We start from the raw sequence: 12,293 nt of genomic DNA on the forward strand, positions 1-12,293 counted from the left end.
GTGGCTTTAGCGGAGATCTGTGGGTCAACCGTTGAAAAGGGGGGCGTGGCCGGAGCAGAGTTCAGCGCAGACGTGACATTTTCTCAGTGGTTTTGTTCTTTAATTAATGTTTGTTCATCGTTGCAATCATTGTTGTGTTTATTTGAAAGAAATACAGCCTTGCAGCCCAAAATACAGGGGAATTTGGGCGATTTGTATGCACAAAATGATATTTCCGTTGCAATTCCGTTTCAAAGTGTTCATTCTGCGAATTCCGTCCGTTTTCGCGGAAAATCATTGGCCCTATGATTGAGTTCCTTGAACTTTGTGTGTATATGAGTGTTCCAGCATGCCTGAGTGTGTATGCATGCGTGCATGTTTTTCTTTTTCTTTTTTTGTGTGTCATGACACAGCTGTGAACTGAAAGGCATGGCTTCTTGTTGAAAGACAGGGTTACGTAACAAGGGCTTGGTTAGTTTGCATAGGCTTTGAAACAAATGCTGTGGTGCTTTTGCAAGTGTTTAACTTTTCCGCGCGAGACCGTGTTAACTAGTATGAGGCCAATCTCAGCAGATGGAAGACACGTCCCTCACTTAGACCTCCGCTCTGGGCGAACGTGGCTCGAGTCTAGACAGCAAGCTCCAGTGAAATCGATGATTGGACATTTGAGTCTAGTTAAGTTAAAGACTGCCGGTCCTCTTGTGCGTAATTACTCTAAGATGGCTAGCCTCTTAACCGTGTTTAATCACCTAGCTTGACTTAAACATGGCCCACTTTTTGGTGCTGTTCATTTTTCTTATCTTAACTTAAAGCCTCGCCTAAAGTTTTGCTTTTAATCAGCTGGTCTGTTCAATTATATGTAAACTATTGGAGGTCCTCTGTTTAGTTTGGGCCTGGTCGATACATGTATGGGTGATGTATTCCAGTGGCTTTTTTAGGTCTCATATTTGACACTCAGCTCTGCTGTGAAGTATACGTGTGACTCTTTAAACATGTGAGGATGACACACATGGGTCTAGAGGTGGCATTTCGGGAGAGGACGGTTGCATGGTTGTGGGCTGGGTTTGGGGGGGCTGCTGAGGTGTTGGCCTGGAATTTATTGGCCTGGGTCTGTCACCACGCCGTTAAGTGCACGAGTGCTAATGGCAAACCCGCCCGGCATGCATCTGTTTGGAATGGCCAAGCAGTGCCCCGCCGCGCCCCCCAGTGAAAAGTGCGCCTGGGAATTCCGACTGGAGTTTACTCTACTGTTTAATTATAGTGTGTGTGTGTGTGTGTGTGTGTGTGTGTGTGTGTGTGTGTGTGTGTGTGTGTGTGTGTGTGTGTGTGTGTGTGTGTGTCAGCCTGCTGCTGTGCTGGATGTCGGCCCACTGCAGCACCAGCCACGCTCTGATACCAGAGATAAGATGTTTGTGTGTAGATTTCACACGGCCAATTTGGGCTCCACTTTAACTCCGCTGATGGGCAACAATCTCTGTGTTTACGCTCAGTGTTTTTGTGTTTTCTCTCAGTGGTCTGCTCTGCACGTGTGTGCTTCATGTCAGCGGGTGTTGGACATAGTTCTGATGTTATTTTCACGGTGGCTTTTTCACGAGGAAATACGCCTGGGTCTGAAGGATTGCCATTCCTTTAGGTCTGGCACATGGACATTAAAACAGTGTGTCCAATTATAAAGTGACAGAGAATTGAAACTGATAAATGAATGACCACAGAGACTCTTTTCTCACTTTGTTGTTAAATCTGGGAGTGCTCTGGTCCTGTGCTGTGCCGCGGTGTAGCACCGCGAGGCCTGTAATAATCAAGAGGGGTTTCGGGTAAAAGAGAGGGCAATGACGTCTGTTCACACAAGGGCAAAACTTCAGGTCTTACTGTAACCATAAACTCTGGAGGTAGCTGCCTAATAACTACTCTCGGATCCAACGTTTTAGCTGGAGCAACAGTTAAAAGGTGGCCTTAAACCATATTTCAAGGCTGTATTTCATCCTTGTAATGGGATTCTGGGCCCATAAAAGACTGGATTAACCAGAAATAGCCGGTCATCCACCAACCATCTCCCAACTATCTAGGGTGGCCTGCACATGTCCAAATTCACAGGGCTGTGACGACATACAGGAGGCACTGAAAGTGGGTCACGACCAACACTGATAAAAACTTGTTCTACAAGTCCACAGAATATCTGATTAGTCAGGTCCTCGTGTTGTTATTGTTCCCGAGTCCTTATGAAGTCGTTTGAGTTTGGCTGTGATGTGCTTAAGTTCATGCTCTATGCAAATAGATTTCTATGCGACGATCCCTTTACCCGAACAGAGCTCTCCATGTGAAAATGCACTACATGTTCTTGAAATATGGATTGAAGGATTTAGGATTTTTTGAAGGATTTCATTGTGGCAACATACCAGGAACAGAGACACTAGAGGAAAGTTATCTTTAAATTCCTCAACATAGGAAAAAGTCCTGTTTAATGTCTGTTCACTTCTGATTTTAAAGGCTTGGTCATTGTATGTTTAAGCCAGTGCAAGATGACTCACTTGTGTGGCTATTATGCAGGCCCACCGCCTCCCTCCTGTCTGTGTGAAACCTCAGACGTTACGCAGTTATTGGATCTACTCATGAAGATTGTCACTGCTGTTCGTATCATTTGGAAAGCTCACCATAGACCCATCTAGACGAACCAGCAATGCATCGCAATGAAACCTGTTCCTTTTTTGTTCCTAAGGGCAGGCAGGCGAAATGGGCTAACAGTTCAATCAGACTTGTTTTAACCCGCAGTCACTGCCGCTTGTGGCTTTTCCAGCAGAACAACCGTACTGTCGAGCTCTGCAACCTCAAAGCTCCTATAAGTAGGGCCAGTAAATTAGCTGTGGTTTTGGTCACTGCGTACAGTAAGGCATAAACATTCCCTTTTCATGTCCACAGGTACTGGGATCCACAAGTGGGTTAGTGTGGCCTAGGCGCACCCCCTTCTATCAGATGGTCACGTTCGTTCGTTGAAGAGGCGGCAGATGCCAAGCGGTGAAGAGGAGGGAAGGGGAGCAAGCATGGGGTGGTGGTGGGGGGGGGGGGGGGTTGTGTTCAGTGCTCTACTGAGTTGGGATTTGAGGTTTTGGCCGTGCTCGTGTGGGTGTGAACCTCTGTGTAGGTGTGAAGCTATAAATACTCTGTAAACACGCCGTGTGTGCTGCCGCCGCGTGCACCCCAGGCCCGTTCCCAAGGCTCTCTAGCACGGTGGCGTCAAAGCCCCGACGCTTGTGAGGTCACCGGCTGAGGTCACCAGGTGGGTTTGTGGGTGACCCAGATAGCAGCTGCCTTTTGGAATGGATTTTGGTGCGATCAAGAGAGTCGCATTTCATTGCTTCAACTATGTGGGTTCAAGCAAGCCCACATGCCCTGTAATAGTAGCACAAAGGCCTGCTCTTTCAGCCAGCCTTTAAAGGGAAGTGTATGATTGAAGCTAAAGAGGTCTGTGTCAGAATTCCGTGTGAAAGTTCACCTTTCAAACCTGCAGTGTATTACTTGTGTAGAATAGTTCAGGGGTGGACTGTGCTAGAGGACTTGACTGTCTAATTCAGTGTTTCCCAGCCTTCTCCAATTGGTTTCATAACTGGGTTGTTAAAAAGGATTTTTTTCTCCCACATCTACAACAAAAGAACACTTCGAAGTGCTCCTAACGGGCTTAAGGCAATGCCCGCCATTTTTAAAGAATACTAAAACCCTAATCATGCCATTTTTTCATGATCCCTTGTCTTAGCTGAAAGGTATTGTTTGATTTATGTTTTATGAAATCCATTAACACACCCCCCCCCCTCCTCTCTGTCTGTCTCTGTAGGATGGAGCCGAGCATGGGGACTCCACGGGTAGTCTGTTTCAGCTGGAGGAGGGAGAGGATGATGAGGAGTCGTTCTCCTGGCCGGGCCCCAAAACCCTGCGCCTCCGACGCACCTCACAGGGCTTCGGCTTCACCCTGCGCCACTTCATCGTGTACCCACCCGAGTCTGCCGTGCATTCCTCCCTTAAGGTGAGCGCCCCCGACCCTTCTCTCTCTCGCCCTCGTAGTCCCCCACTCTTCTCTCTCTAGCCCTCATAGTCCCCCACCCCTTCGCTCGGCAGCACACTCTCGCTGCCGCCTTTGCAAACCGCGTAAACCGCAAAAGCTGAGTCACAAAATGGGAGTTGAGCACCCTCTTTAAGTGTCACGCCATGTTTGGAATGTAGGAGCGATAGTGGATCTTCAAAGGTTGATTTAAGGCGAAGAATGCTAGTATCCCCGGGTTACCCGTGGGTGATATCAAAAAGATCTGGAGCATGATATCTCACTGACGCTCGCAGGAACCAGCAGTGTGTTATGATCTGCTAGGCCAGTTTGTCAGTCAACATTTGAAGTAGTTTTCACTGCTCATGTCTGTCAATTGAAGATTTTGTCTCATGTAGTCTTAATGCCTTAATATTTTGGCTCTGTTCAACTAGAGGAGATCCCACTTCTTAAGTATCAAGCTGTAGTCGAACAGTAAGATGCCTGGGGCAGAAATCTTCGCGGGTTTAACCGAGTCAATATTGGTCTGATACCAGCACGCCACAGACATGGCTTGTGTATGCTCTAGTCGTCATCTAAAGCGTAGTATTATCTCTAGCACTAGACACTAGACACTTGAAGTTTCCTTTTGCAATCTGTCATTTTTGTCTGAAGCATTCTATCTGTATACAGATTTTAACACTTAATCCTTTCTCCTCTTCTTCTCCTCTTCTCCTCTCCTCTTCTCCTCTTGTCTCTTGTAGGAAGAAGAGCATGGCCATAGAGGTAAGATTACTGACCTCCTTTCACCCACATGCACACAACACGCGCACACGCAAACATCACACACACACACCCACACCCAGACGTACGTACACATGCACACACCACACACACGCACACACACGCAAACACCACACACACACACACACACCCAGATGTACACATGCGCACACACACACGCACACACGTACACCACACAAACACACCCAAAATACTCACATCACAGCCCTGCGTCCAGTTCCCTGTAACAAGATGCAGATAATGTTGTATTTGTCTGATTTTTCTATTCATATCTCAGAATTAGTTTTAGGCTCCAAAGTCCTGTCTATAGCGCCCAGTGCTTACTATGCCTGCCGGACCTATATACCGCAGCACCTCGTCCTAGTGGCATACTGACAAACACAAATTATTTGGCTGGCATGCGTTCCTCCTTTTTGGCTTTTTCTCCTGCCTGGGTGAACTTCTGACAAATTCAGGAAGCTTCCCTTCCCTGAGCAGGGATATAAGACTTTAATAGTTTTGTTTTCCCCTTAAAAATTACCTTTCTAGTTCATTAGTGTATATGTTGTTGGGAGACCAACGTAATAGTGATTCGCTTAATGGCACTCCAACTTATACCACTGTCTTCTGTGGGGTGAGGTGGCCTGAGTTGTTCTCAGATTTGCAATGTCTTGCCGCAAAATGTTTGTGTATTTTTCCCTCAACTGTTTAGTCTAGTCGGGCTCTTGTGTAGAGTAGCGTTTGTTTTGATTGGATCTCCTGAGTCCTGCAACGACAGCAAGGGCAGAGCTGAATTCATATCTGTGTGGAGACGGGCCTTGGAGACGGGCCTTTGCCTCAAGAATCTCATCCGTATTATCAAAGTCTTGGAGAACACGGTTATCTCAACTAAAGTTGTGAATGCCTGCAGAAGAGATGTGGGTCCGGGTGGTCCTTAAAGCAGTCTTCGCTAGGGGTGACCAGTAAAGAGCTTCTTGTGTGATTTTGAAGTAAAAACAGTAATTGCCCGTATTTTTAGTCTTGTTGTCCCTTGTTGGTTTTCAAAAGGTGCAATTTTCTACTTGCATCTGAACAATCCGAAAAGGAACACTATCGCAAGCTCCGCCCGACGGGTCCAGAACTCTGGGGAAAGTACCTGCAGTGGATGTGGAGCTAGAATTTAACCCTGAACCTTCTCTTTTAGAAACCGAATGGGGGCTAAATTCCCTTGAGTTATGGCAGGCAGAAGTACTCATCGGCTTCCTGGAACTGAAAAAGTTCCTTTGGTAGGAAGGGGCCTAGTGAGGCTGCAATATAAATGTAGCCTACATCTTAGAAGTGTGCATTTACATTTACAAACACTACTAATTTGGTTGGGGATGGTCATTGTGGCAACAGCATGGGAGTGAGTCCATCTGTGTCTGTGGGTATGTCAGCGTAGTGTCAGGCCACAGGTTCTGTGAGGTCAGCGTTTTCTTTACATGGGCTGTACGCAAGCGTTATTTCATTGTATTCTGATCTACATCAGTGTATTGAGTGTGATACGTATGGATTGGATTTGTTGAGGTCAGCACGTGCCTCTGTAGCACTACCGTAGGCGGTCTTCCTGTGGGTGGGGGGGGGGGGGGGGGGGTGGGGGGTGTGGTGGAGGGTGGTTTAGGGTGGTTTTCATTGGTGAATCACCATAGTTTGGATAGTTGACGAGTGTGTTTGTACAGTGTTCACAGAGAGGGATCTTTCAGGGCTGATAGTTATGGGGCTATCACTTTTAAAGACACATAGCCTCCCCAGTCTTTCAGTTACCATGAAATGTAATTGTTGGTGACACAAAGAAAACCTGCTTGAAATTACATTTAAAACATTTCATGTTGGCTGTTGATCACGTTTTGAGTTATGATGCTTTATCCATGCATCCAAACTTTTTCACAGAGCTTCTGTGAAATTCCCCCTGTTTTTAATAGATCCCCTTGCATGCAAAGTGACCAGCAACTGAAATGTCTGTTTCTCCAAAAGCTTTTGAACATAACATAAGATAAGAACAGAACATAAGATGGAAGGCAGTCGATGATAACCAAACAATGATTGTTTTTATTTTTCATATCATATGTACTCCTGTAACCTTCACCAGCAAAAAAAAGAAAATGCTGTGACTGCTGTAAGGGCCTCAACCCTGCAGTAGGCATCGCATGACTGCAGTAATGCGGTTATCATCACAGCCCTGCGTCCAACTCCGGGCCGCTAACAGGTTTGATCTCTAGGCTGCGGCCCATGCAGTAGGCGTCCACGCAGGCATGAGTGGCCACAGCGCTTTTCTCCTCTGCGATTCAGCTGACACAGAGGGAATCCCAGGCCAGTGTGAATACTGGGGAATCCCTTTGTCTCTGCACAGCAGGCAGCTTCTGCTTCCCAAAGCAAAATGGAGCCAACAATGTAGCCCTGGGGCGGCTGCTGCTGCTGCTGCTGCTGCTGCTGCTAACATGGTCCTGGGCTCCGCACCTGCTCCCGGGGGCTGAAAGCGTTTGCGTCGGCCAGTGTCAGAGGTGGGCTTTTACAGGTGCCGGACCCGAGTGCCCTGATGCATTGTTGTCTCTGCTCACAGCCACGCAAGCTCACACATTAGGGGATGGTGCCCTCTGCTGGTGGGATGAGTTGGTTACGAGGCAGCTGCAGGCCAGCCGTTGCCCAACAGCAGAGAGGCCAGAAATGCTCCGCTGCTTTGTTAGTTCATCAGGAGCTGACCTGGTTTGAGCTCGGCCTACGAGCAGGTCGTGTCTTTGACCAGTGTGTGTGGTGGTGTGGCGGCACTGGGCTTCTCAACACTGTATCTAGGACCCAATGATCCCCGCAATGCAGAAAACCTATATGGAGTCGTAGAAGTCGGTACTGGAAACCGAATTCACGTTTACATGCAAAATTGCACAGAACCTTAGATTTCTTCATTTAAAATAGCAAGCCAAACAATACATTTCGGTAGCATTCTCGGTTGTGTGAGAGAAACCGCCATGTCAACGATGCAGTCTGAGACGACAAGCTGAAGTGAACAAATCTCAGGAGTTTAGGGCACCCAGCACACCACACAGGGTCATTGGACAGCATCTAAATGAACTTCCCAATAGCCATCCATGACATCTGTCACCGGTTTACAGACTCGTTTAATATCTTAGACTGGTGCTCAGCACTCCCTGTTTTAAAAACTGCCTGGTCACACAATGAAAGGACTTTGCACCCAGACACACACACACACACACACACACACACACACACACACACACACACACACACACACACTGGTTATGTCTGTTGTGTGCATTATATTAGGTTAAACATTTCTGTTGTGATGTTCAGTGACTTTCAAAAGAATATAATATATTCTTTATCATTATACTAATGATTTGATTGATTTTTTTTTTTTGTATTCACTCCTCTCTGTAATGGGGGGGGGGGGGGGTCGCCCTCATGCAGGGTCGCCTTGTTTGGTCCGAGTTGCCCAGTGTGGCTGTTGCCCAGTGTGGCTGTTGCCCAGTGTGACTGTTGCCTAGTGTGGCTGTTGCCCAGTGTGACTGTTGCCTAGTGTTGATCCTAGTTTCCCAGGCTCTACTCCCAAAAGCATTTGTGTTTTCCTTTGGACTGTGAACTGATTTCATGGCCTTGTATGGGACCACCATCTCCTGCCTCCTTTCTCCCTCACCATCGCCTCATCCAGTGACACGCCTCCCAAAACATGAGGTTGTAAGGCCACACCCAGATTACGATAATAGGTCGGGGTAAATTAGGTTGATGGAGAATCAGTATAATAGCTCAGTAGCCTATGCCTTGCTTAATAGTCTCTCATTTTTAATGAACTCATTTGGTTATAATGGACCTTTGATTTTGCTTATCATGGTAAGACCATAGAAACATTATCCACAAAAATGGAAAATCCTTAACATGGCATCTGGGGAAAAAAAAATCATCAAATGGAATTTTGGGGAAAAAATAGCTGCCAAGCAAAGTATCCCTGCCAAGCAAAACAGCGCTTTGGTTTTCTTGCCATTGGGGGGGGGTCATCGGCTCAGGGAGGTGCGGGGATAGGTCACTGTGTTGTATGATTCAGCTGTTATGTAATGAAGAGACAGTATGCACTCAGGCTCCGCGTGTGTCTTACTCGCTTACTTACTGAGGATGTAAGTGTTAAACGGCTCTCTGAGGATTTGTGTATTTTAGCACATAACTAAGACATAATGTCCTGTAGACCCAGTGACCTTTTGATGAAGAGACATGACCTCAGAAGTGATTCTAAATAACACGATCCACAGATTTCACAACCTCTGTGGTTTTTGTTGTTGTTGTCGTTGTTGTTTTTCCTTCCCTCTCTCTACCTCTTTGCCCTCTCTCTCTCTTTTCGACTTGACGGCAGCTCTTCCTGAGGCTACATCGAGCATCCACCCACGCTCGCTCTCTCGCTCTCTCTCACACACACTCATACACACGTGCAGAAACGCACAACACATACGCACCGACATACACGCGCGGGCGAGCGCACACATACACACGTGAATGTGCCTGGGGGCTGCCTCAGACTTTGTACGCTAGCCCATACTTCACAAATGGCAGCTACCCAGCAGAGCCCATTGTCTTTAAGCACAAAACCCCTGTTTTCCACCTTCACTCATCTTGTGGTTGGATATTCCGTGTGATCCATCAGGTATAGGGGTTTGAATCTGCTTAGGCATATGACTGAAACAATGTTACGTAATACCATAACAATGCATATGTGAGCGCTTACGCTTTTTTTCCTTTCCAATGTTACCATGCCCACCACACTCTTCCCAGCACACACACACACACACACACACACACTCCTCATGAAGACAGCTGCTAGGAGACAGGGTAGAATAAGCAAACAGGTCCAGTAGATGCCAACCCCCATTCATGCAGCACAGCTCAAGAAGCCAAGCTGGCAGGATGAGTGTGTCCCTAACCTCTTAATTACTCCTGCCTGTATTCATAAGCTTCTCTCAACTCACTGTGCCACTCATTAAAAAAAAACAAAAAGAGAAACATGAAAACACTCCGTAACAACCACTGTACAGCAGTTCTTTCCCAGTGTCTCTCTCTCTTGGATATTTGTTTCATTTCTCCTGTTTGTTTTCCTCCTTGCTCAGATTCCCTCTGTTCCATTTTACACCACAACTCTAAAGAGAGTTCAAGGACAATTCAGAGGCTGAATTCATGCAATTGTTCCTGGGTCCCTTAGGATGCAGATCATGTTTGAACACCTTGTAAGTGCTGAGCTCATAGTGGACTCGCTTGCATGGGCAGTCTAAGTAGCATCTTTGAAAAGGGACTGGTTTGAATTGGGGCGAGCTGGCAAACTGTTAAAAGAATTTTTTTATATATTTATTTTAGATTTGTTTTAAGTATAAAGATGACAACTGAAGAGTCACGTGGTTTTCTTGACCAGCCCTTGAAGTCCGCCTGTAATGAATATTTGTTGAGTTTAGTTTTTTGGCTTTTTTTTTTTTTTTTGCACATGGAAGTGAAGTTTGTCAGGGGACCCGAAGAGGCGACGCCTCCGTATGTGAGGGAGTCTTGAAACACTTTGGAATTTGTGGAAACGGATTTCACAACTATGCATGTTCCACTGTTTGGGTTCATTGTGAAGAACGCAGTCTGCTTGTTGTGGCACTCGCCGTTCAATGATGGGCTTGTTGTGAATTGGTAAACAATAAGAAATGTATTTGTGCCCCTGTCATTGGGTCACATGACCCTTCAGTTATTCACAGCTGTGTGATGGTGGCTGCTTGTGACACTGCTGCTTTCTGGTTGCCAGGGAGACAGCGGAACAGGCTGGAGCCAATGGACACAATCTTTGTGAAGCAAGTGAAGGACGGAGGACCAGCAAATGGAGCTGGTCTCTGCACAGGTAACACACACACACACTCTCACACACTCTCACTCACACACACACACACTCTCACACACACACACACTCTCACACACACACACACTCTCACACACACACACAATGCTCAACCTTTCTCTCATTGCCACTAGTTTGTGCGTAGGCAACATTCCCATGTGTTGTCCCTCTTTTTCGATATGCTGCCCACATTTACAGCCACTCCCTCACACACACACACACACACACACACACACACACACACTTGGTTCAGTTCACAAAGTTTCAAAGGGAAGCTGACTACCTCACGTGGCTGTCATTGTTCCTCACTGCACAGATGGTATTGTCTTGCTTTGCAACGCCACTTGACGCTGAGGCTGTCACTTGTTTTCTCCCTCTGTAGGAGACCGTATAGTCAAAGTGAATGGGGAAAGTATCATTGGCAAGACGTACTCGCAGGTGATCGCCTTGATTCAGAACAGGTAAGAAGCCTCAACAACTTGCATTCAACATGTTTATTTCCCTTTTGACACGGTGGAGGCATCCAGTGATTTGTTATTTCCTGTCGTGTGTTGCAGCGAAGCATTCCTGGAGCTCTGTGTTATGCCAAAGGATGAGGACATTCTGCAGCTGGTGAGTTTTACAGAAATGCAGTCACAGTCCTGTTTTCGAAAGGCGGGTTGAACTGCCATTATTATTGGCATTTTGTGCAAGCACAGGTCTCGCCATTTGTGCAAAGCTTTCGAACATCATGTAATGCTTTCAGCTTACTGCACAGTCTGTAGCCCTTCCTCTAAACCCTTGTAAGATACTCTAAAGCCCATGTCATAATGCTTCCAGAGTGGCCTCCAGCCTTGAAGGACACTGCGGTGGCCTGCTCTCGTCTGGAGTGTTCTAGAACATCTGAGACATGTGAGAGAGGACACTGCGGTGGCCTGCTCTCGTCTGGAGTGTTCTAGAACATCTGAGACATGTGAGAGAGGACACTGCAGTGGCCTGCTCTCGTCTGGAGTGTTCTAGAACATCTGAGACATGTGAGAGAGGACACTGCGGTGGCCTGCTCTCGTCTGGAGTGTTCTAGAACGTCTGAGACATGTGAGAGAGGACACTGCGGTGGCCTGCTCTCGTCTGGAGTGTTCTAGAACATCTGAGACATGTGAGAGGGGACCGGCTGCTCTGCCTCCTCTCCCTCTGCACCTCTGAGCTCCGTATCTAGGGCTCCTAACCAGGCCACTGCAGGCTGTCCTTCAGCGCTGGAGCTCAATCACAGCTGACCTCGATCTGGGTGCTGCCGCAGAACGCTCCGCCGCGTATCGATGCTCGAAAAACTTTTTGCGTTCTCTTTCTCCCCCTCGTCTCATGATGCAGCATCACGTCATTCCTTTCCCCAGAAGTTAACGGCCTGTTTCAGCGGGTGTTTTGCTGATTCTCCACAATGCCTTTTTTTGTTGCCTCGCAGTCACTCCAAAAGTGCAAACCCTGTTTTTTCGGTTACATAAATGTGTTTTCAGTTCTTTCTCTTTCTTGTATGTCCTCCCAGCAGTACGTGCATATCCTCACTGTATCTTCATTGGGAATATCTTCATCTTGATAAATGGCTGCTTAAGTCTCACGTCAATATTGTGCACTTCACTCTCTGAAACCATGGACATTTGGAGAGGT

The 12,293-nt window shown here is 47.0% G+C and overlaps 1 protein-coding gene across 1 annotated transcript in view; it reads left to right on the top strand.

Moving 5' to 3' along the window:
* Window positions 1-12,293, top strand: part of arhgap21b (Rho GTPase activating protein 21b) — a 53,724-nt gene that overhangs the window by 11,269 nt on the left and 30,162 nt on the right. The window contains 5 exon segments of the mRNA XM_031562755.2: window positions 3,806-3,994; window positions 4,753-4,774; window positions 10,563-10,655; window positions 11,035-11,113; window positions 11,210-11,264. Coding sequence (XP_031418615.1) covers window positions 3,806-3,994; window positions 4,753-4,774; window positions 10,563-10,655; window positions 11,035-11,113; window positions 11,210-11,264 — 438 coding nt within the window.

The sequence above is a fragment of the Clupea harengus genome, chromosome 25, assembly GCF_900700415.2.
Source record: "Clupea harengus chromosome 25, Ch_v2.0.2, whole genome shotgun sequence".
NCBI lineage: Eukaryota > Metazoa > Chordata > Actinopteri > Clupeiformes > Clupeidae > Clupea > Clupea harengus.